Below are 23,944 nucleotides of genomic sequence, written 5' to 3'. Positions count from 1 at the left end.
GGTAGTGGGGAACTGAGACTATGAACAAATATGCAAATAAACAAAGTAATTTCAGATAATGATGTTCTGGGAAGAAAACAAAACAAGGTCATATAACAGCAAACGGCTGGAGAGCTGGATTGACCTGTGGGCTGAGAGGAGGTGAGCTTTCGGCTACACCCTGACCGGTGAGAAGCCAGTCTTTTGAAGTCCTGGAGCGTCTTAGTCTGTTTGGGCTGCTCTAAGAGAAAACCATAGAGCCTGGAGCCTGGAGCCTGGCAAGTCCAAGATCAAGGCACTGGTAGCTTTGGTGTGTGGTGGGGGTCTGCTTCCTGGTTCATAGACACCCATCTTCTCTCTGTGTCCTCACATGGTGGAAGGGGCAAGGGGTCTCTTTTATAAGGACACGAATCCCACCTCCTAAAAACCCCACCTCCAAATACCATCACATTGGGGTTTCAACATATGAATTTTTAGGGGGACATGAACATTCAGTCTATAGCATTCTGCCTGGGACTGGAAGCCAGTCTTTTGAAGTCCTGGGGGGAACATTCAAGGCAAAGGAAACATCAGGGCAAAGGATTTGAGAAGGGAATGAGCAGAGTGAGGAAATAGGAGCACAAATTGCTAAACTTTAAGGCAGTGCAAGAGCCAGAAGAAAAGTACAAACAAATACTTTAGGGAGGAAGTTCTGGGGAAAGGGTTGGGGCCCCTCCCTTGTACATTCACTCCTTAAACATTTACTGAATGTCCAACGTGTGCTTGCTGACCCATGATAGGCCAATGGATGACTCAGAGGCAGCCTGGCCCTGAGGAACTCCCGTGCAGCATGAAAAGCAGACACAGAAAAGACAAAGGTAACCAACCACAAGCTAAAGCCGGAGGGCATAGGCCTGGGTGGAGGACGGCTCAGCGAGCCTGAAGATTCTCATGGTGCTTAGGAGAAGAGGATCCTTCGGGCTCAGTTGGAACTTATTTATTCAACAAGCATTTCTTGAGCTTTTACATTCCGCCAGGCATTATTGGATTGCTGGGGACACAGGTGACTCCTTTCTTGTCCCTCTCTTTAGGGAGTTCACATTCCAGTGGGAGACGCAGATGTCTGAGTACGGTTCTCAAACTCTGAAGTGCATAAAAATCATTTGAGGGCCGGCCTGGTGGTTCAGTGGTTAAGTGCGCATGTTCCACTTTGGTGGCCCGGGGTCTGCCAGTTCGGATCCCGGGTGCGGACATGGCACCACTTGTCAAGCCATGCTGTGGTAGGCATCCCACATAGAAAGCAGAGGAAGATGGGCACAGATGTTAGCTCAGGGCCAGTCTTCCTCAGCAAAAAGAGGAGGATTGGTGGCAGATGTTAGCTCAGGGCTAATCTTCCTCAAAAAAAAAAAAAAAATCATTTGAGACACCTTAGAGTGGAGAAGGACTCTAGCTGTGATTCAAAATTGAGAAGCCAAAAAAAGAAAGTATTATACATTTAACTACATAAAAAAATATTCTGTGTGTTAAATTTGTAATACCATGAGCAAAGTCAAAAGACATACAATAAATAGGAAGAGTACACCTCAACTAATATCATAGACAGGAGCCAATCTCCTCTCGGTCTCTGTCTCTGTCTGCCAATCCCTTTCTCCTTCTCTATCTGCATATAAATTAAGACAAACAACACAGTAGAAAAATGAGCAAAGAATATGAACATAGGTCAGGGAAATGAAATACAAACGACCCCTAAACATGGGAAAAGATGCTTAATCTCGCTTATAGAAATAGAAATGCATCTTAAACTACACTAAGATGCCAATCTTCACCCACCAAACTAGCAAACGTTGGCAAAGCTGTGAGTAAACAGGGAGTGGGACACAGCCACACACTGCTGGTGAGAATGTAATTGAGATAACCCCTGTGGAAGGCAATTTGGCCACATCTATCAAAATTACAAATACTATCTATTTTTTTTTCCAGCTTTATTGAGATGTAACTGACATATAACATTGCATAAATTTAGGGTGTAGAATGTAGTGAATTTATATATGTATTGCAAAATGATTACCACAATAAGGTTATTTGACATGTCCATCACTTCACATAGTTACAATCTGGGGGGACAAATCTACTCTCTAAGTAGATTAATTAGAGACTAGTTACAAATCTACTCTCTAAGTAACTTTCAAATATGCAATACAGTATTGTCACTATAGTCACCATGTTGTACATGACATCCCCAGAACTTATTCATCTTATAACTGGACGTTTGTACCCTTTGACCACCTTCATTCGTTTCTCCCATTCCTCACCCCTGACAACCACCAATCTGTTCTGTTTTTATGAGTTTCATTTTTTTAGATTCCACATATAAGTGAGATTATACAGTATTCGTTATTCTCTGTCTGACTTCTTTTGCTAACATAATGCCATCAAGGTTCATCCCTATTGTCACAAATGGCAAGATTTCCGTCATTTTTATGGTTGAATAATATTCCGTTGTGTGTGTATATATGTATATGTGTGTATATATATATCACATTTTCTTTATTCATCCATCAATAGACATTTAGGTCTTTTTCATGTTTTGACTATTGTAAGTAATGCTGCTGTAGATATAGGGGTGCAGATCTCTTTGAAATAGTGATTTCATTTCCTTCAGATATATACCCTGGAAAGGAATTGATTACATGGTAGTTTTATTTTTAATTTTTTGAGGAACTTCCATATTGTTTTCCATAGTGGCTGAACCAATTTACATTTCCGCTAACGTGCACAAGGATTCCCTTTCCTCCACATCCTCACCAATACTTGCTGTTATCTTTTTGATAACAACCATTCTAACAGATGTGAGGTGATATCTCATTGTGGTTTTGATTTGCATTTCCCTGCTGATTAGTGATGTTGAGCACCTTTTCATGTACCTGTTGGTCATTTGAATATCTTTGGAAAAATGTCTATTCAGATCCTTTAGCCATTTCTAATCAGATTATTTGTTTCTTTGCTATTCAGTTGTATCAGTTCCTTGTATATTTTGGATATTAACCCCTTATCAGATATGTGGTTTGCAAATATTTTCTCCCTTTCTAAAGTTGCCTTTTCATGTTGTTGATTGTTTCTTTTGCTGTGCAGAAGCTTTTTAGTTTCATCTAATTCCACTTATTTATTTTTACTCTTGTTGCTTGTGCTTTCGGTGTCCTACCCATAAAATCATTGCCAAGACCAATGTCAAAGAAGTTTTTCCCATGTTTTTTTTTTTTTGTAAGCAAAAATATCTATAATTATTAGTAGGTTTAGCAAAATCTTCAAGTACATAAAGTTGTATATTTAAAAAAATTGCCCATGCCTATTAACCACAGAAAGCATATTACAAATTCTGATTTTATCCAAAAATCTATGAGAAGACAGCCACCAGAAATGGATGGTAGTGGGCAAATAACAGGAAGCCCAGAGCTTAATTCTCTCCTAAATACTATCTATTTTTTGATCCAGCAATACCACTCCTGGGAGTCTAGACTATAGATCTACTTGCCCATGAGTGAGATGGTATCTGTACAAGGTTACCCACTGAAGCTAAGTTTGTAATAGCAAAATAGTAGAAATGATCCAAAAGTCCTACAGGAGGGGCAGGTGAAATGAATTATGTTATATTCACATAATGGACTAGCACTAGGAAGCTACAAAAATGTAAGTGAGGATGCTCTTTATGTATTGATCTGGGGAAAACCAACAAGATATATTGTAAGTTAAAACAAGAAGCAAAGTCTTTAATTGTGTATAATACACTACCCTCTGTATTTCAAAAAAAGGAAATTAACATAACATCTGCTTGTATGTGCTTAAAGATACTCTGAAAATATATACAACATTTTAAAAAGTGTTTCCCTGGTTGGGTGGAATGGGGTGGACTGGGTGGACACTAGAATGTCTCTCAATTCAAGTTTGTCCTCTGTTCATGATTAGATTCAGGTTAAGCATCTTTGGCAGGAATATCACATAAGTGATGCTGTGTCCTCAGTGCATCAGCATGCAAGAAGTGTCAAGTTGGTCTTCTTAGTGGTCAAGTTAACGTTAATTACTTTAAGGGGATGCGCACCAGACTTCACTGTAAAGTTACCGTTTTCTCTTTGCAATGATTAAGCAATCCATGGGGACAAACCTCGAGACTGTGTGAATGATGTGTGCTCTTGGGAAAATCACAGGACCCTTCCAAGCATCAGTTTCTCCATCTGTCAATTGGGCACATCAGCATTTTAAACGCGTATTAGAGTTAAAGAAAGTGAAAGCGCTCCAGAAGCTGGAGAATCGGCTCCGCACAGACGGCAAAAAGACGTCACCGCCGCGGATTAATTTCTCCCGCACTCCAAAGCGGGAGAGGCGGGACAAGGTGGGGCCAAAAGAAGGAGAGCGCGCAAGTGCGCGTGCGCGACCACAGAGTCGGCCCTCCCGAGACAGAGAGGCCGGAAGTTGTCGCAGAACCGCGCGGCTGGGAGGTTGGCGGAACTGAGGCGGCGCGAACGGGGTTGGGGGCAGTTTGGCGCGGTAGTAGCTTCCGGGGGTCTGCGAGAGGGGCTGCGGGGTTCTGGGCGGGGACAATGGCATCTCGGGCGGGCCCGCGAGCGGCCGGCACCGACGGCAGCGACTTTCAGCATCGGGAGCGCGTCGCCATGCACTACCAGATGAGGTATGACTCGAGGCGAGGAGCACCGAGGCGGCCTCGGCCGGAGCCTGGGGGGCTCGGAGAGCGACGCCGGCCCGGCCTCGCGCGCTCCCTCCCCAGCCGGGCCCCTCATCTGCCGAGTCCCCTCCTCCCGTGGCGGCCCGGGGCCTGTGCCCATCCCTGGGAAGCCGAGTCGCCCCCGTGCGCTCCACTCTTTGACCCGCCCGGTGCCCCGAGGGGTCCGGCCCTGCCCGGCTCCGGAGTCGCGGCGATGCTGGCCCTCGGGAGCCTCATTGCTGGTTGAGCCCCGGTTTCCTCATCTGCAAAGGGAAACGTAATCCACCTTTTAGGTTTTGATGAAGAATGAGTGAGCTAAAAATTTGTGTAGAGGACGTAGCGTAAGATCGAGCACAGAATAGGAGTCTGCCCGGTACGTGGTAGCTGTTACATTTATATTTTGGACCCTAAAGTCCAGCCTTTCCCTACCTAGAGTGAATTTTATGACCACCCCCACGTAAGGGGTATTTCTGCATTCATTTATTCGCTCAACAGATATTTACTGAGCTGCTACCCATCACGCATTGTGCTAGGCCCTGAGGATACGATAATGAGCAAAAGCAGACCTGGTCTTTGTATGCACGTTTTACCTTCAATAAAAAAGTTTGTTAACAAACAAAACTGGTCCCTGCCTTCATGGAGCTGGAAGTCGAGAGGTGACTCATTTTTCTCCTACCTGCCGTTCCACGCTTTCTATAATGAATATTTTTAAAGTAAAAATTAAAAAGTTTTCCTTCCTTAAATCCATTGGACTCTCCCAGAATGTTTTTCACATCTTTCTCTCCAGAGTTTTAAAGAATGACAAGCCCTTTGGACCCTCACTTCATTTTTATCCTTAGATCCCTGCCTAAGGGGACCTCACAACCCAAGCAAGAGTTGTCATGCCTGTCCAGAGCAGGAACTCTGCCCTCGGGGTGTGAAGAGGATCCATTCGGGACCTGAGAATTGGAAGAATAAGAGAAACACATGCATCCTTTAGACGAGAAATCTGTAGCTGGAGAAGTGTGAGCAGCCTGAGCTTATTTCCTGGCTGCCAGTGCCTCTTTCCACGAGGCTGGACTCCTATGGGGCAAAGTCATTTTTCTAAACACAGCTCTGAGATACTCTTCTGCCTTTAAACAGACTCTTTCTTACTCTTTACAGCTTCATATCCCACTGCTCCCGTCCCCCTACCATGTATTCCTGCCACACTCACCCGCTTGCTTTCCTGGAACACGAGTGCTTTTGCCTTTTTGCCTGCATACTGTTACCTCTGCTTAGAATGCCTAGCTTTCTCAGACATCCCATCCGCAGAATTGATGACTCCTTCCTGTGATCCATGTATTTTGCGACACATATTTACTAGAGCTTTTCCAATCTGTTTTCTAATTATATTTTCTTCCTCTGTTCCTTGTGCCCAGCCTCCAGGCAGGGGCTGTGTCGTATTCACGTTTGTATCCCATTGTCCAGTGTAGTTGCCTGGCATATAGTTGGTGGTCAGAAAATTTTGAATGAAAGGTACTTCTCCCTCTGCTCTGCCCCACAGTGTGACCCTCAAGTTTGAAATCAAGAAGCTGATCTACGTGCATCTGGTCATATGGCTGCTGCTGGTTGCCAAGATGAGCGTGGGACACCTGAGGCTGTTGTCACATGATCAGGTGGCCATGCCCTATCAGTGGGAGTACCCGTATTTGCTGAGCGTTGTGCCCTCTCTCTTGGGCCTCCTCTCCTTCCCCCGTAACAACATTAGCTACTTGGTGCTCTCCATGATCAGCATGGGGCTCTTTTCCATCGCTCCCCTCATTTATGGCAGCATGGAGATGTTCCCTGCCGCACAACAGCTGTACCGCCATGGCAAGGCCTACCGCTTCCTCTTTGGTTTTTCTGCTGTCTCTGTGATGTACCTGGTGTTGGTGCTGGCAGTCCAAGTGCATGCCTGGCAGTTATACTACAGCAAGAAGCTCCTAGACTCTTGGTTCACCAGCACACAGGAGAAGAAGCGTAAATGAAGCCTGCTTGATGGACTGCTCTGGGGTGACGCCTGGGCCTCCCGTTGGGTGGAGTGAGGGTAGAGGAGCTGTTCTGAAATCTTTGGTGATTTTGGCAGCTGTGCTGTTGGCAACTAGTGCAAACTAGGGCCAAGTTCTGGAAAACCCCTCCTGTTGGCCATCAGCTGAGGCGGAAAAACTATTTTATTCCTAGTTGGCTGGAACTGGGTGATCAACAGCTATAAAACAAACTTAAGTTGGTTGAAGTGAGGTCCTTCGGGGTTTTTATTTTAAGACCAAGCCTCATCCTTGCCTCTTTTTGGTCATTCTCTCCACTTCCATCCATCACCCCTTAGCCACCGAGACTGAAGGAGAAATGGAATAAATCAAATTCTACTTCAATCTCTAGGTCATGGGGCAGGAACCATTTGGGAGGCTGCTCCCCCTGCAGGCTGTGGTCTCTACTGCGAAGCATTTTAATTACAAAGAACCTCAATAAAGTTAAAACTGCCCTGTCCACACTGTGCCTTGTGTTTGGGATTTGATAGCGTGTAAGAGGTGCGTTGCTTGAGTGGCCTTAAACACCAGGAGGTAGGTAGAAGCGCCCGGGGAAACCTGGCAGTGGCCTTAGAGAGCTGAACTGGGCACAGGAAACCCCAGTCAGTTGCAACCCTACAGCTGATTGGCAGAAACTACCATGGGCCACACACTTAATCTCTCGACCTGTAAAATGATCCGTTCGCGTCCATGCAGCTTGGGTCTGGCCTCTTTTGGTTGGATATTCATGTTTATCCTTCAGTGTTAACAGTGTCAGTTATGTGTCTAATACTGTATGACAGTGTCCAAAAGGACTTTTTTTTTTATTTGGCACCTGACTAACAACTGTTGCCAATCTCCTTTTTCCCCCCACATCCCCCCAGTACACAGTTGTGTATTTTAGTTGTGGGTCCTTCTAGTTGTGGGATGTGGGACACCGCCTCAGCATGGCCTGACAAGCAGTGCCATGTCCGCGCTCAGGATCCAAACTGGCGAGGCCCTGGACGGCTGAAGCAGAACGTGCGGACTTAACTATTTGGCCATGGGGTCGGCCCCCAAAAGAATTTTAAAGTACCCCTGCATACAGGGGATTTGCAATCCGGGTGACACATGATAGAGGTGTGACACAACTGATGAATATAGAATGTAGTGGTGTGGAGCAAATATGTTAAAAATAGAAGTGGGAAAGAGATCTGAACTAAAGGCTCTTTCACACCTGCAAGTATGACAACAGTAAATATTTGTTGTGTGAAAGATGTGTGTCTTTTTGCTCTTACCCACTTGACGTTATTTTCTCTGGATGATGCCCAGATCGCTGCCCTCTTCAGAATTACAGTCATTTTTTTTGTTCTATAAAGTATGTACTCAGTCACCCTTGGGTACTGGCAGTACTTCTAACTGCAAAACCTCTTCCTCTAGATGTCCTGATTATCATCTCAGATTCAGTGTATCCCAAACTTAACTCTTTGCCTTCTACCTCATATCCATTCCTCTTCCCACATCCCTGTATGCAAGCGAGTAAACCAAGAACGTAGCTCTGGATCATCAAGTCCCTACTACTGCCATTATTTTTTGTACAAATACAATTCCTTAATCTCTTTCAGACATTTCCAAAGTGTGATCCCAATGTACCAGCCCTGCCTTATCTCCCAGTACTCTCACTCACACACTATCTCAGTCAGCAGAACCTCTCATGAATCCCCACATTGGTTCTATGTTCCCAGTTTGCTTAAAAATTTCCCTTTGTATTTTTATACTCCTTTCTTGCTTATCCTTCAAGACTAAGGTCATATGGTAATTCTGGGGCCTTCTGGTTCCTTCAAGCAGTGAGAGTTCTTTCTTTGATTTCAGGTGGCATTTTTATTTTGCCTCTTTTATTGACGGAATTATTAGTCTACATATCTTTTCCTCACCCCTTGCTCAGTACCTAACATGTAGTGTACACTATGAACTTAGTGAATGAAGTAACTTGTCCTACTGTAGACTACAGTCGGGATGTATTTCACCGAGAAAAGACGTAGACTGAAGCAGAGGTAGGATTGAGAGAGCAGAGAGGAGCAGGTGGAAATGCCTGGGTGATGGAGTTAGTGCACCAGGCACGGGTTGTTAATTTTCGAAGAATTGAGATGCCAATAATTATTACACACAAAAAAGTTAAAAATTTTTTTGACTTTTTTTTTTAAAGATTGGCACCTGAGCTAACAACTGCTGCCAATCTTTTTTTTTCTTCTCCCCAAAGTCCCCCAGTACATAGTTGTATATTCTAATTGTGAGTGCCTCTGGCTGTGCCATGTGGGATGCCACCTCAGCATGGGTGCCATGTCCGCACCCAGGATCCAAACCGGCAAAACCCTGGGCCGCTGAAACGGAGTGTGCAAACTTAACCACTTGGCCCCAGGGCTGACCCCCAAAATTTCTCATTATTAGAATCATACTTTACAATCTTGGAGTTCTTTTAAAGACCTTTAAATTATGAAAATTCTTGTCAACACACATACAAACAAACCATTTGGTATATTTTAGTTGTCTGCTTCTTGGGTTGTTGAGATTCCTCTTTTCTGGGTTTTTCCAAACATTTTTTCTGGCCTCGTGATTGTAGCATTCCCTGAAGCAAACAAGATCCCCTTTGATAAAGTGGGAAGAATACTGTATTTGGATTAGAAGTCTGGGGTTCAGGTACCAACGTGATCATGTGCCTAAGATCATATGGCCAAGATCAAACCTGCCTATTTCGTAGGATTGTTTTGAAGATCCAATAAGGTGAAGTATTGTGAAGGTGCTTTGTGAATTATGTAAAACTAGATAAATGTGAGAAATGGTTATTACTCCCTGAAGCTTACAGAAGTGGAGAATGAAGGTGTTGGAGGGACCCTTAGCATCTAGTCCATGAGAAAGGCGGTATGGTGGAACGAACACAGCTCCTGATATCAGACTGACTTAGGTTGGAATTCTAGCCAGGCATTTTGCTACCTTCTGTCTTGAGCAAGACACTTGAGCCTCTGTTTTTGGTCTGACACGTGGGGATCAAGGTAGCTACCACCCAGGCTTCTCATGAGGATTAAACAAAATAATGTACATGAACAGTCTAGTACATAGTTGGTGCTTACTATCAAAAACCTTTCCGTTGATGAGCAGTGTTGGCATCCCCCCCTCAGATTAGGGTTCCCTTTCTCTTCTCTTAGGCATAATTTCTTGCCTCAGAATTCTGGAGGTTGATCTCTTTTGGAAGAGCAGAAATGAGGAAGGGATACTTGTCTACTCTTAGTTTACACTGGGCTGATTGGTTGGACCTTCCTGCTCAGGGTGCCCTAACAATAGCCACAGTTGCCCATCAGACCTTAGGACTCGGCCATTACAGGCAGAGCCTGGCGATGCTGCACGGTCTGAGCAGGGTCTGTGCATGGGTAAGGCTCGGACAAGAAGAACGGCTGCCCAAGGCCCCCACCGTGTACTCTGTACCTGAGCATGTGCAGGGAGACTTGCCAAGACCTCCTGAGCTCCTGGCTTGGTCCCCAAGTAAAGGTTATTAGAGCATGGAGTCTGGGTCAGCTCATTCACACACAAACCACAAGTGAGACAGGCCTTAGTCACCTTTCAAGAGGGCAGGGCCTCTGTGCTGCAGGCCTGCCACACACTTCTGTTGCCTTTACTCCAGTTGGCCACCTCCTATTCCAGCCACAGAGTTACTCCCACCTTGTCAACGCTTGCCAAACAATCTCTGCTCTCCTAGAAGTCCAACCACTGAAAACTCACTTTCAGAAGACCTACTTTCCTCTGTTCTTTCCAACTTCCAATTTCTTTCTCCACATTGTTCACCCTACCAGCTACATCACACCACTACATCTAGTACTTCTTTTTTTCTTTTTCCTTGAGGAAGATTAGCCCTGAGCTAACTACTGCCAATCCTCTTTTTGCTGAGGAAGACTGGCCCTGAGCTAACATCTGTGCCCATCTTCCTCTACTTTATACGTGGGACACCTACCACAGCATGGCTTTTGCCAAGTGGTGCCATGTCCACACCCGGGATCCGAACCGGTGAACCCCGGGCCACTGAGAAGGGGAACGTGCGCACTTAACCACTGCACCACCGGGCCGGCCCGTAAATCTAGCACTTCTGTGGACCACCAGAAGCCCTCTGACTTCCCACAGATCTTCCCAAGCAGTGTGTTCTGGCAGAGAGCCAGAAAGACATGGGAGTGAATCCTAGCTCTTGATTATCATGTTTGGATAAGTTACTTAATCTTCCTAGAGTTTCCTAGACTGTAAAATGGTTTAATAAGACCTCTAGGGTTGTAGTACTAACAGAATGAGATACTGTGGGCAAAGCACATGGCCAGAGCCTGAGAGCAGGAGCTCAGCAAATGTTGATTTGATGCCCTCCCCTTCCCCAGGGTGTGCTGGAGTTCGCCTGCCCTGCTTTTTACTGTAAATCCTTTTTGGAACAGGCTCCACAATAAATAAGTAAACCAGCCAGACAATAAATAAAACACAGACCTCCTTTTCTCTCCTTTCCCTCTTTCTTCCTCATCTTTCTTCCTTTTCCTTTTCTACAGGCTCCTTTTCTTCCCTTTCTATTCTTATTATTCTTTTCTTTTGTGTGTGTGTGTGCGTCTCTCTATTTGTTTCTTTCCTGCTTCTCCTACCATACCTTAGCCAGGGTCAGGGAGCAATTAATCAAATATTTTCACTGTGAGAGTCAGATCAGCAGATGTAAGCAGTCAAGAAAGAGGAGTGTTGAATGGAACCAAGTTTCTCGCTTCATGCCCCCAGTTTTGGAGAATGCATGATCTGTTTAGATCTAAACCACTGTGGGTTAGGTAAAAATCTGGGGGAAGACTCCCTAACCTATCTTTAGTATGGCCAAACCACCCTTTACTCCCTTCACACCTTACTGGTTTGTTTTCAGTGATGCGCTCCAAGGCCAAAAGACAACTGTGTCAGGCTGGCTTTTTTTGGGTTCCCAGGAGCAGAGGGAGATGAGGCAGTGGGAGGAGAGACCTTAAGAGAATTGAACTGTGAGAGGCTAGCAGAAGTGGAGTTTCCTGGGCTAGAGACCTTGACCTTGGCCAAATCATCTTCCTCTCTGCTTCCTTATTTCTTTTTCTTTTCTTTTCTTTTTCTTTTTTTTTTTGAGGAAGATTAGCCCTGAGCTAACATCTGCCACCAATCCTCCTCTTTTTGCTGAGGAAGATTGGCCCTGAGCTAACACCCGTGCCCATGTTCCTCTGCTTTATATGTGGGACATCTGCCACAGCATGGCTTGATAAGTGGTGTGTAGGTCCACACCCAGGATCCAAACCGGCGAACCCTGGGCCTTTGAAGCAGAGCACACAAACTCAAGCACTATGCCACCGGGCCAGCACCTGCTTCCTTGTTTCTTTGTGAAATGAAAACAATAATTCTCACCCGTCTCACAAGGTGGTTGGGAGGATCAAATACGAAAGTGCTTGGTGAAATGTGAAACAGATAAACTGCTACTTAGATGGAAATTATTATAATTTGTATTTATTCAATTACAGAGCACTTATTTCATGACGTTCACCCCTAGCTATTGGAGAAACATCAGGAAATAGAAAGGGTCCGTATCTTCTAAGGAACTCAAAAGCTAGAGGGTATTTTTAGGATAATGGGTAGGATGGGGTCTTCAGACAGTGGCCTGAAGACTTGGGAACTAGAACTGAGCTAAAGAAGGCTAAGGTCAGGCTGCTGGAAAGTGCAGATGGACAATGACCGTCTCAAGATGCCTCCGCCTGGCAGGTGTGCACCAGATTTCCTACTGTGTGTGTCGCCAAGGTGAGAGCTGAAGCAGCTCAAGTGCTCCATGAGCAGGAGGAAGCTGTGGGATGATGGGGAGGGTCCCCACAAAGACTGGAGCCTCGTCAGCATCGGAAACCACAGGAAACCAGGTCAGTGCGTGGGGCCCGCTCCCTCAGCTTCAGGGCTCAGCTATGAGCTCTGGGGCTTCTTGAGCAGACTGTACTGGTCCTCGAAGCTGGAGGCCCCCTTAGCATGGAGCCCTTTGCCTAGAAGAGCTGGAACTGGCCAATGGTTAGAGAGAGGAAGGCTGAGCTATAGTCCTGAGAGCAGCCAGATGGGGAACTGGGATGCATATGGGGGCATGTGAGGTTTATGTGCATCCTATAGTGCTTTCTTGTTGTTCTGCCCGACTTTAAACGGTGCCTCAGTCACCTCTGTCTCCAGCACCCAATACAGGGTAGTGCTTAACGGCTCTGTTAACTCTCTAAGTGAGGAGATGAAGCATGTGTCCAGGGGAGACCCAAGTCCAAGAGCAGGTTAACGGGCATGTCAGATCTGCACGGTGTTGCAGGAGGAGGAGGGGTTAAGAAATGGGTGCAGCCCGCCATCCCCCGAACCCAGTGCTGGCCTCCTTCCTGTTATTTCTCTGCCAGAGCAGAAGCCCCTCGCCCACCAGGTGGGGCCAGTAGGGTTTTCTGGGGGGCAAGCGTCCCTCAGTCCCTCCGCTTGAAGGAGAAGGAATGCGGCCTGGCAGGCTGGTTAGGATCGAGGAGGAGCTTTAGGGCAGGGCGGGGCAGGGGCAGGCTGAAGCGAGGACTCCTGCTGGCACTGCGCTCCCTGCTGCTGCACAGCAAGGCTCTGCCGCCCACCTTCAGGCCGTGCAGCCATGTTCTGGGTGCCCTGACCCCACGGAAGCCCATGGGGAGCCCCGGACTGGCTGCCCTGCTCCTGCCTCTCCTCCTGCTGCTCACTGGCCTCTCTGCCTGCCCTGGGATTGCCTGCCCCTCCCTGTCCCACTGGAGCACCCGCTGTCTGCTAGCCTCCCACATGGTAAGGCCCCGCCGCCGAGTGGGAACACCTTCCTGGCACGGGCTGGTAAAGCTCCCCACTCTCCTGCCTGTCCTTCCCTACCTCTCCAGTCCCTGTGCTCTTGGGGCAGCCTCAGTGTGTCCTCTACACGGTCTCAAAGGGGTAGCCAAGGTCCTGGTGCACTGAGAGCCTGGGTAAGGTGGAACTGGGAAGAAAAGAGCCAGAGGGGTTGGGCTATTAGCTTATGGGCCTCGGAATTAGATGATTTGCGAGACCTCCTTATGAGAATCCCTACTAATTATACTTCTCTCCTTTCTTTTCCCTGCTGGGCCCTGTGCCTTCAGGATGACAAGTTCACTGGTGAGTCTCATTGTTTGCCTCATTCCTCTTTTCCACATCCCTTTTGTTCCAGATCCCCAGGGAGCCTTCCATTCTAATTTTTGGTTCCCAACCTGGGAAGTAGCATAGTATCAAGGAAAAAGCATGGGGTTTAGAATCAAGGCAAACCTGGATTTGCATTAGAATTCTGCCACATACTGCCCGTGTGGCTTCTGCACTTAACCCCTCCGACCCTCAGTTTCTGAGGGTATAGCAGCGCAGTGGAGATGATTGCACGATGAAGACTGTTACTGCTGAGCTATGGGGAGGGTTAAATTAGAGGCGCAGGTAAATCTCCAGGCACTCCCCCTAACTGGTCCCTCACTCCTGTCAGTAACACAACAATGATCCTTCATATTTTATGGTGCATTCTACTCTATAAAGCATCTTCCCACACGTTATCTTACTTGATCTTGACAGCAGCCCCACTTTATGAATGAGTAAGCTGAGGTTTAGAGAGGTCTGTAACTTGCCCACGGTCACATGGCCAGGATGTAAGTGGCAGAGTTCAGCCTCAAGTCCAACTTGTCTGAGGCAGGAGGGACCTCCTTGGACCCTACCATTTGATTTCCTTTTCATCTTTCACAGGAAGGGCTGCCTATATTCCTTGCCGTATCCAGTTGGTCCTCCCCGTCTCTCGAAAGCCTTTGTGTGCTGGACTCTGGCACTGCGCCTACTGTTTGTGCCTGCGTCTGGTGTCAGATCTTTCAGGTTTGAGAAACAGCTCTTTGGGCCATTCTCAGTGGAGATGTGAATTCAGGGGCATTTTTGGAGCGGGGGGGGGGGGGGGGGGGGACCAGGCTCAGGCAAACTGGGACTTATACCAGAACAGATGTTTTTCCTGTTGTCAGTCTCAGCAGAGACTCAGGTCATCCTCATGTAGCACACCGTGACTGACAGTCGTGAGTTCAGTCATATCATTCTGTGATGGTGTTTCTCATTTCAGCTGGTATACCAATTCTTGGGATCAAAATGTTTTAGTTCTACGAATTTACTATTATTATCTTCTATTTGTAAAGTAAGATCTTTCTTATTCAACTCTGTATTTTCATTGCCTAGCTCAGTGCCTGCCCATACACTGCTTAAAAGTTGGCAGTTTCTAATTTTTCACTGTTACAAATAGTGGTACAATGAACGTCTTTGTGTATATATAGATATACATATAGCTTTGTCTTTACTTAAGAAATTAATCCTTTTTTTTATTGTATCGCGACTTTCAGGACTAAAGAAGTTTGATGTCATTACCTCCTTGATCTAAAATGACTTGCTCTCCAACATTAGGCCACATCTCCAGGTAGGGGAGTGGCAATGAAGGTAAATGTGTCCTCTTCTGTGCAGGCCGTCAGTGGGGCTGGTTCCACCTCCTGGTGCAGAATTCCCACAAGTCTTACAAGTTCCAGTTCTGTAGGAGACACAAGATGCTGGTATCTGCTCAGGTACCCTTCCAGCCTGGATCAGCCCTGCCCTACACCCTATGGCCCTCTCCTGTCTGGCCTCTCATTTTATTCTCCAGTCACACGAGAGAGATAGAAACTGTGGAGATGAAGTAGATTGTTCTGTCTGTTACAGAGGTAGGGAAACTCAGGCCTAAACGTTGAGCAATTTGCCTGTGGAGCCCCAGCTTCCAGAAACAGGAATAGAAGGCAGAGTTCCTGATTCCTAGCCTAAGGCCAACCTTGATCTCTGCCTACAGAGGGAGCTGCTGAGTAGCTGTTGCCTGTCTAAGAAGGGCCATCACACCTCCGGCCCCTCCCCAGATACCTCCCACAAGGGGCTGCGCTCCAAAAGGACCCAACCTTCGGATCCAGAGGCAGTGGAAGGTCTCCCCAGACCCGGCTCACAGAGGCATGGAGGTAGGCATGGGGTGTGATGGGGGTTGGGTGCAGCCAAGTAGTGGCGCCTGCGCTAAGCCTGAGAGACAAGGCCACCAAGTCCCGCTTCTCCCCAGGGCCCGAGTTCTCCTTTGACTTGCTACCTGAGGCACGGGCTATTCAAGTGACCATTCCTCCAGGCCCTGAGGTCAGCGTGCGTCTTTGTCACCAGTGGGCACTGGAGTGCGAAGAGCTGAGCAGTCCCTTCGATGCCAAGGTATGGAGTGCCATCTCCCTGTAAAAAGCCAAATCACAGAGCGCTAGAGCAGAAAGAACCTACCCATTGAACAGATGGGGAAACTGAGGCCCAGAGAGAGATGGGAGTTGTCCAAGCCCTCCTTACGAGTCTGAAGTGCCTCGCATTAAGACTTCTTTGGACTAGACAGAAAACGCAAGGGGTCTTGTCCCCTAGGAGGAGAGGAGAGGCAGGGGCAGGCAGAGACCTGGAGCAACGCTGAATGCCTAGCAGAGAAATGAATACAGCACTTCCCCCTATGAGAGGACCCTCAGTGAGATTCAGCTTGCATTAAGAAGCCTTTTCAGTTCCCCCAAGAGGTTCTTCTCTTTGAGAAAATGAAGTGGTCACATCTGTCTTGGTTCCTTTCCATCTCCTCTCTTTGTTGCTGCCCCTCAGAGAATGAGATGTCCCCCATGCTCCCAGTCCAGGCTCTGACACCCCACTGTAACCTCCAGTTGTCACAGATGCCCATAACAGTTGGTACCGTTGGCAGGGACTGCTGCTGTGCCCAAGGCCCTCAGCTCTCTTCATTTACAAATGGTGATAATACTGCCCAAGATCACTCTGGTGCTAGCATTTAATTAATTGAGTTAATGCTTCTAGAACCTAGCACCCTACCTGGCATACAGTAGGGGCTCAATAAATGTATATTCCTTTCCCTATCTCCTCCCTCCCCCCCCAACTCCATATAATATGGAGACATTTAGAGCAAATAGTGAGACTATAGAGCAGAGACCCCCTGAGAGGAAATTTCTTAGCGAGAGAAATAAGTCTCATGTACGAGGTGGCTGTACCCTTTCTCAGGCATCTCTTCTCTCCCTTTGCTGCTTCATCAACAGAAAATTGTGTCCGGGGGCCATGCTGTAGACCTGCCTTATGAATTCCTTCTGCCCTGTCTGTGCATAGAGGTGAGCAGAGGAAAAGCTGTGGGTTGTCCATGCTGCACCCCTAGGCCCCCAGATAGGGAGGTTTGTCAAGCATATCTCCAGTAAGTCAGGTTTAAAAAGAATTGGGTATTAACGAGATGCTTGGGAAGACTGATGCCAGCTTGGCTGTGGTCAGAGATGGAAGGGTCCTCCTGAATATGGGACATAATTGGGGGTGATTCCAACCTCAGCCCCATCCAAACCCAGCTTCCCTTGGTTCAGACTTGGCCTCAGCCCACAGAGGCAGAATAGACAACTGCCTTCAATGTGTGTTCTGAGGAGTCACAATGGGGGCACGTGGCCACTGCAAAGTTCTACATGGCCCCCAAAATCTTGACTCCCCCCCAGCCTTCCATGGCAGTCCTCCTTCTCTCCTTATAAGTCTGAGATGCCTGGCTTTAAGACTTCTTTAGATAGAAAAGGCAGGAGGCCTTGTCACCGAGGAGGAGACAAAAGAGAGGGTTCAGGTAGAGATCTGGAATTGGTTCTACGAATTTACTATTATTATCTTCTATTTGTAAAGTAAGATCTTTCTTATTCAACTCTGTATTTTCATTGAGATCTGGAGGAACAAGCACCTGCCAGGGTGGACGACCATTGGGCATTTGGGCAGTCCTGGGGGAGGGGCCCACACAGGGCACTGGGCACCCTGGGAATCGCTGAGACTGGAGGCTAGGGAAGCCAAAATTTGAGGAATGTGGATTTCACAATCTCCCTCTTTCCGGGGATAGGTTCTCCTCTCCAGGGAGAAAAGGACTCAGCTTCTCCCTTACTGATCTCGCTCCTAAACTCTGGAGTCCCTCCTCCAAGTGTCAAGCAGCACCCATCCTTGCCCACACCTCACACTGCTCCCCCTCCTCAGTGCCCTGCCAGCTCAGGCAGCGTGCATCTGGGTAAGGTCAAGTCAGAATGAGTTTCAGGTCTGAGTGATATAGGAAAAGCCATTCCTCTGACCCTCCGTGCCCGCTCCCCTGTCCCCCCAGGCATCCTACCTGCAAGAGGACACCGTGAGACGCAAAAAATGTCCCTTCCAGAGCTGGCCTGAAGCCTGTGAGTGCTGCTCGTATGCATTCTTGTGCATGCACAGCCTCTCCCTGTCTCTCTCTTACACACATACATGCACACACACTTCACACCCGTGTCGGAGGAAGCCCCAGAAGGCATGTAGGCACTTTCCCTGGAGTCAGTGGGTGAACAGGGCTACTGTATCTACCGACCAGTCTGCCAATAGATCAGTATTGAACATTGTACAGAAATATGAGACCCAAGAGGTAGTGTCCTATGAGAATGGACCAGAAGACCTGGGGTCACATCCCAGCTCTGCCACTGATTCTTCTCTGAGCCTCAGTTTCCCCATCTGTAAAATAATGATACTTGCACTGCCTTACTTTCCAACTGTTTATGAAGCTTGAATTCAGTATTATCTGTGAAAGTAGTTGATGACATCTAAAGTGCTGTACGCACATCATTGTCCCCAAGTTGAAGAGACTGGCTGCTCTAACATGACAAACGAGTAGCACAAACGCGGCCTGCAGCCCAGGGCAGGGTTGTAATTAAGGACTCGGCTGTAGGGCAGGAACTCAGGAGAGGGAGAAGCCCGTGAGGGCTGTCGTGAGCAGAGAAGGTCTCTTAGAGGGGGTGGCACCTGAGCTGGGCTCAGAAAATGGGTAGGATTTAGAAAGTGGAGAAGGGAAGGGACGGCATTCCTGGTTCTGTGAAGAACCTAAGCAAAGGTATGAACGTTTCAAGTTTGGGGAGCAGCAAGGAAGTGGCCAGTATGGAGCCCAGGAAGGGGAGGAGACAGCTAAATAAAAGAGGTAATAAAACGGGCTGGGGAAGGCACATATGTTTATTGGGCACCTAAAAGGTCAGCAAGTACCTGGAAGGTGTGGGGCACCTTCACAGAGTTGTCTCTTGATGCCCTGGAGATGGGGGTGGCAAAGTGAGGCTTCCCCGAGGCAGGGCTCAGGCCTCCCCAGGCCTCACTCTCTGTCCTGCCTCCTGCCCAGACGGCTCGGATTTCTGGAAGTCAGTGCAATTTACTGACTACAGCCAGCACAGTCAGATGGTCATGGCCCTCACACTGCGCTGCCCCCTGAAGCTGGAGGCCTCCCTCTGCCAGAGGCAGGGCCGGCGCACTCTCTGCGAAGACCTCCCCAATGCCACGGCTCAAGAGTCTGAGGGGGTGAGACAGGCCTCCCCAGGGCCTGGGTGGGTGGCACTGGGGCCCAGGGCCCTGCTGCCTCACTGACTCCCTTCTCCCACCACAGTGGTATGTTTTGGAGAAGGTGGACTTGCACCCCCAGCTCTGCTTCAAGGTACGAGCATGGGCAAGAGGGGATGGGTAGGGGTATGGATGGCGCCTGGAGCTTGCTCACTTGCCATTCTTGGATTTCTCAGTTCTCTTTTGGAAACAGCAGCCACGTTGAATGCCCCCACCGGACTGGTGAGCCAAAAAGTGACCCCAGCTGGGACCCCTTCCCACCATCTCACCCTCACCCAACTGTGACCGAGCCAGACTCTAGCCCTGCCCTGACTTCTCTGTCAACTGCAGCCAAGCTCCTATTACCTCCCACAAGCAGGGTCTCTCACATGATGCCCTTTCCCACTCCCTGGCAGCCCCGTCCTGGAATGTGAGCATGGATACCCAAGCCCAGCAGCTGATCCTTCACTTCTCCTCGAGGACGCATGCCACCTTCAGTGCTGCTTGGAGCCACCCAGGCTTGGGGCAGAATGGCTTGCTGCCCCCTGTGTACAGCATCAGCCAGGTATGGCCTAGCCAGGACTTGGCCCCCACTTGGTCCTGTTACTCAGAGCACAGCAGGGGAAGGCAAACAACTCTCTGACTTCACAGCATCTGGTTATTCCTTGACTGGATCTGCCTTTGTTCACTGGCTCCTCAGTGGGGTCTTTGCTGGAGCAGTTTCGAATTCCTTTTAGTTTCTGAACTTACAGGGATAAACAGAGATAAGTGACTGGTCCTCCCACATCCAGCTGTTCTCTGGCCCCCCAGAACTGCTGCCACGTATTACCTTGATGCCCTCTCTTGAACTGAGCTGTCCCCTCCCACCATGCTCCTGTCTGCCTCCACAAGGCACCTGGCAGAAGTTCTCTGACCGTCTTGGGAGGCAGAGCCCCTAGAAGCTGAAGTGCTCTTTGCACAATACTGTAAACGACTGACAGATTTAAGTCTATCATGTGAACTAAGAACACTTTGACTAGCAGACTCTCTTCCGTGTATCTGATATAAACCCACAAATATATCCACAAACCCACAGCACCAAGCTAAGCATGACTAGCTCTTTTCAGTTTTTTCTTAAATGCTCACTTGCAGCTTGTTTGTTTTGCATTCTCTGAGGCTCCCAAGCAGGGGTGGTAGCAAATGCTTAAGATTTAAGACAAAGTCATGTGGGATAACCTAAAATTGAGAGCTAAATCCGTGGACTCCTTCGTTTCTGTAGCTGGGAGAAGACCACCTCCACTGAGTTCAGCCATGATTTGAGAGCCACTGCGTCAGCACCTGCTCACAGTGGGCTGGAGAACGGGGTCTGGGACGGGGTGGGGTAGTGCTAGGGGATGGAGGGTGTTCCCAAGGATGGAGACTCTGATCACCTCCCTAACCAGCACCCAGAACAAAGGGTGGAGCCGCATTCTGCCTGTAGACAGATGGCAATCAATTCCGTCCAATTCAGCATGCATTTATTGAGTGCCTACTCGGTGCTTCCCCTGTATTAGGCCCTGGGAGATACAAGAAAAGTATATAACACAGTCTTTGCCCCTAAGGAGTCCACAGTGTGAGAATAGCTACTACTACTAAATGAATACACGCTGCACTGTGTATTACAAAGGGTGTTCACATGCGTGTTCCCATGTGATGCTCTCAATAACCCAGTAAAGTAAGGATTATTATCTCATATACAAATGAAGAAACTGAGCTCAGGGAGGAAGGTAACTATCTCTACGCAAAGATCACACACCCAGGACCACAAAGGCAATAGTTAAGCCTGACTTTATTAACCGTGGTCTCTTGACTCCACAACTTAGATTCTTTCCAATGGACAAGCCACCCCTTCGGGTGTGCAGGACAGAGAAGGGAGGCAGCGTACAATTAGCCTCCCTGGTTTGTGAGCTGCTGGAGGACAGAGACGACGTCTGCGCCCGCCTTCTTTCCTCAGGGCTTGGCCCAGAGTAGGCGCCCAGAGTATGTTTGTTGATGAGTGTCTGATTGCCTGATTAATGTGTATCTGTGCAGCAGTTCAGACCTGGGAATGATCAGCAGGATCTGGGAATGAAGCCAGGGAAGGCTTCAGGAGTGGCCTTGGCCTTCAGCCTGGGTAGGATTTGGGTGGGGGTGGGGGGTAGAAAGGAGGAACAGCATGAACAAAGACTCAGAGGCTCGACCAAGCCAGATTTGCTCTATGGGGACGGTCATTCTGTTGTTTGTTCCAACAGACTCAAGGCTCAAGCCCAGTGACACTAGACCTCATCATCCCCTCCCTGAGGCCGGGGGGCTGTGTCCTGGTAAGGACTCCTGCCCTCAGTCTGTACACACTCCCCTAGCATCCACTCCACAGGCGGGAAATCCAGTCTGCAAAAACGTTTGGTTCGGCCTGCATGGTGTTTGAAATTGGAATTGTTTGCCACCATTTAAATACTGGGAGATGTCATATTTTAAAAAGCTGATTTCTCGCTTCTCTTGAAAAATCAGAAAACCTGGTGTTCTGTGTTTGCACTCAGGCATGGTGACAGTGGGCTGGAGCTCAGTGGTGGCTGATTACCTCAGTCGGGGCCTGTTCCCGCCAGGTCCTCATGGACACCGTGGCCAACTCTGAGTTTACTTTTGGGGTTTGCCACTCTTGACTTGTTCTGTGCCCAGCCAGACCTGCACCAGATGCAAACCCTGTGCTGGAGAAATTCCCTATCCGGGGGGCCTCCCCTTCTCATCCCCAAGCCTCTTTCAACTTCCCCTGTGAGGAGAGGCTACCCTGGCTCACAGGGGTGGGGCGCTCTGTGCCCTCAGGTGTGGAGGTCAGATGTGCAGTTTGCCTGGAAGCGCCTCTTATGTCCAGATGGTGAGTTCTTGAGGGGGGAGGGCACTTAGGGCAGAGGTTGGGCGCCGGGGAGCCTGGCTTGGCCTCACCCTGCTTGACTCAGTCTCTCATAGACGCCTGGGACTCTTGATCTTGGCACTGCTGGTCCTCACCACCCTATTGGGCGTTGTTCTGGTCCTCACCCACCGGCGCCCACTGTCAGGTAAGCTCACTTGGGGAAACCTGCTGGATTCAGCCCAGCTCCTAGGCTAGTTGCCCCCCACCGCTCCCGTGCCCAGGCTCCCTGTGACTGCACCCAGCTCTCTGCTACCCCCAGGGCTGAGCCTCAGGCCCCCTAGTGGGCAGGAATGGTTAAGGCAGGGCAAAGGTCCCTCTGTGCAGGTGTTTTACTATACTGTCTCTGGGCAAGAGGCTAGTGTGGGGCGGAAATCCAGACTGCGACGCACCTGCCAAGCCTAGCGCCCTGGCCCTCGCCCCTTCCGGGGCGCCTTTATCTAATTAGCCCAAAGGCACCTTATAGGCTAAAACTGCTTGGATACCCACCTCCAGCACAGATCCAGAACTGCGGCGGGCCCTCTATGATGTAGCCCCAGGGCCGGGGAGGAGAGGGCTGGACTGTCCCTTAGCCCCGACCCTGTTCATCTGTGGCTCCCGCCCCCAGGCCCGGGCCGAGCGCGGCCGGTGCTGCTGCTGCACGCGGCGGACTCAGAGGCACAGCGGCGCCTGGTGGGAGCACTGGCTGAACTGCTGCGGGCAGCGCTGGGCGGCGGGCGCGACGTGATCGTGGACCTGTGGGAGGGGACGCGCGTGGCACGCGTGGGTCCACTGCCGTGGCTGTGGGCGGCGCGGGCGCGCGTGGCACGGGAGCGGGGCACCGTGCTGCTGCTGTGGAGTAGCGCCGGCCCCCGCCCGGCCCATGGCCCGGATCCCCGCGCCGCGCCCCTGCGCGCCCTGCTTCGCGCCGCCCCGCGCCCGCTGCTGCTGCTCGCTTACTTCAGTCGCCTCTGCGCCAAGGGCGACATTCCCGCGCCGCTGCGCGCCCTGCCGCGCTACCGCCTGCTGCGCGACCTCCCACGCCTGCTGCGGGCGCTGGACGCGCGGCCTTCCACCGAAGCCATCAGCTGGGGCCGCCTTGGGGCTGGGCCGTGCCTGCGTGGTCGCCTGGAGCTGTGCCGCCGGCTGGAACGCGAGGCCGCCAAGCTTGCTCACCAAGGCTGAGCAGAGCCCCGCCGCACCGGAGGATGTCCACGGCCGCAAGCCTAGGGCCTCTACCCTGGAATCCTCGGGGTGACCCCTCAGGACTGGCCAAAAAGACTTACTTTCTGCCTCCCAGCCTGGGGGCAGAGCACCTCACTCACTGTCCCAGCCAGTCCCCACGTGTGTCCCGCTTCCTCCTCGTGCTTACCCTGCCTCTCAGAACCCTCAGGGAGAGAGCTACGCTCTACTGAGACCTTCTCTGCCCCTAGTCCTGTTGGGGGTGGGGGATCTTCCCACTTCCTCTCTCCCAAGTTCCAGAAAGAGAGTGATCTGCACGTGCTCCAGTCCAGGTTGGAGAGGTAGCGGAGGTAGGAGCTCTGGCAGTTCTGAGCCGGGGGTGGCTCCAGGTTGTGAGGGAAAACCCCTTTGGGAGCCAGGGATCCCCCTTTCCCAGACCTGGGACCTGCCCAGAGGAGGAGGGAGGGAGGGCTCAGGACCCTGGGAAAGAGGCTTTGGCCCTGGGCAAAAGTGGGACAGTGGAGACCAAGATGGGAGAAAGATGAATAAAGATAACCATGAGGGCTAAACTAAGAAACGCAGCGTGCTTCTCTGGTATGCCTGGGGTGCTGAACTGGGGGAAGGGTCAGTACCACCCTGCCTGGGGTTGTTATGCATCAGTGTGTGGGCTCGAATCCTCCATGTCCACATCCACATCTGCATGTTCTCACCAGCAATGCCTCTGAAAAGGCAAAGGAGGATCTTGATCCTCACCGTGACTCATCGAGAGAAGAGAGGAAAAAGCAGGTTCAGAAACGTGCT

The 23,944-nt window shown here is 49.5% G+C and overlaps 2 protein-coding genes and 1 long non-coding RNA gene across 5 annotated transcripts; 2 read left to right on the top strand and 1 right to left on the bottom strand.

Annotated features, from left to right (window-relative positions):
• Positions 1-4,390: 4,390 nt before the first annotated feature.
• Positions 4,391-7,159, top strand: JAGN1 (jagunal homolog 1). The gene is made up of 2 exons (XM_014848129.3): positions 4,391-4,642; positions 6,201-7,159. Exons 1-2 carry the CDS (start codon positions 4,554-4,556, stop codon positions 6,661-6,663), a joined length of 552 nt encoding a protein of 183 aa, XP_014703615.1. The 5' UTR covers positions 4,391-4,553; the 3' UTR covers positions 6,664-7,159.
• Positions 7,160-12,418: 5,259 nt separating this feature from the next.
• Positions 12,419-23,723, top strand: IL17RE (interleukin 17 receptor E). Of its 3 annotated transcripts, XM_044753906.2 has the most exons (17): positions 12,921-13,111; positions 13,311-13,485; positions 13,809-13,824; positions 14,431-14,553; positions 15,181-15,278; positions 15,536-15,695; positions 15,791-15,930; positions 16,791-16,859; positions 17,861-17,927; positions 18,887-19,062; positions 19,148-19,195; positions 19,278-19,335; positions 19,497-19,645; positions 21,330-21,398; positions 21,898-21,949; positions 22,032-22,130; positions 22,590-23,717. In XM_044753906.2, the coding sequence occupies exons 1-17, from the start codon at positions 13,026-13,028 to the stop codon at positions 23,144-23,146; spliced, it is 2,142 nt and encodes a 713-aa protein (XP_044609841.2). In that variant the 5' UTR covers positions 12,921-13,025; the 3' UTR covers positions 23,147-23,717. The 3 variants fall into 3 exon arrangements, with proteins under 3 accessions (XP_044609840.2, XP_014703616.2, XP_044609841.2); XM_044753905.2 differs by lacking the exons at positions 12,921-13,111; positions 13,311-13,485 and adding an exon at positions 12,419-12,584 and having other exon boundaries at positions 19,278-19,323; positions 22,590-23,723; XM_014848130.3 differs by having other exon boundaries at positions 12,888-13,485; positions 19,278-19,323; positions 22,590-23,723.
• On the bottom strand, positions 15,019-22,610 carry LOC139041497 (uncharacterized). The gene is made up of 3 exons (XR_011496769.1): positions 22,472-22,610; positions 15,818-15,948; positions 15,019-15,244 (listed from the first exon to the last, which is right to left on the bottom strand). It is a non-coding gene; the product is annotated as an uncharacterized lncRNA (long non-coding RNA).
• Positions 23,724-23,944: the final 221 nt, after the last annotated feature.

The sequence above is a fragment of the Equus asinus genome, chromosome 21 (genome assembly GCF_041296235.1).
Source record: "Equus asinus isolate D_3611 breed Donkey chromosome 21, EquAss-T2T_v2, whole genome shotgun sequence".
NCBI classification, from domain to species: Eukaryota; Metazoa; Chordata; class Mammalia; order Perissodactyla; family Equidae; genus Equus; species Equus asinus.
The sequence above is the reverse complement of the archived record's forward strand: the minus strand, read 5'-3'. Positions and strand labels throughout refer to the sequence as shown.

Excerpts from the sequence above, each read along its gene's own strand:
- JAGN1 (XM_014848129.3), top strand. The coding sequence starts at position 4,554 with ATGGCATCTCGGGCGGGCCCGCGAGCGGCCGGCACCGACGGCAGCGAC. Across the intron at positions 4,643-6,200 it reads GCCATGCACTACCAGATGAG|TGTGACCCTCAAGTTTGAAA; the intron begins GTATGACTCGAG and ends TCTGCCCCACAG.
- IL17RE (XM_014848130.3), top strand. The coding sequence starts at position 12,982 with ATGTCAGATCTGCACGGTGTTGCAGGAGGAGGAGGGGTTAAGAAATGG. Across the intron at positions 19,196-19,277 it reads ACCCCCAGCTCTGCTTCAAG|TTCTCTTTTGGAAACAGCAG; the intron begins GTACGAGCATGG and ends TGGATTTCTCAG. Across the intron at positions 22,131-22,589 it reads CCACCGGCGCCCACTGTCAG|GCCCGGGCCGAGCGCGGCCG; the intron begins GTAAGCTCACTT and ends TCCCGCCCCCAG.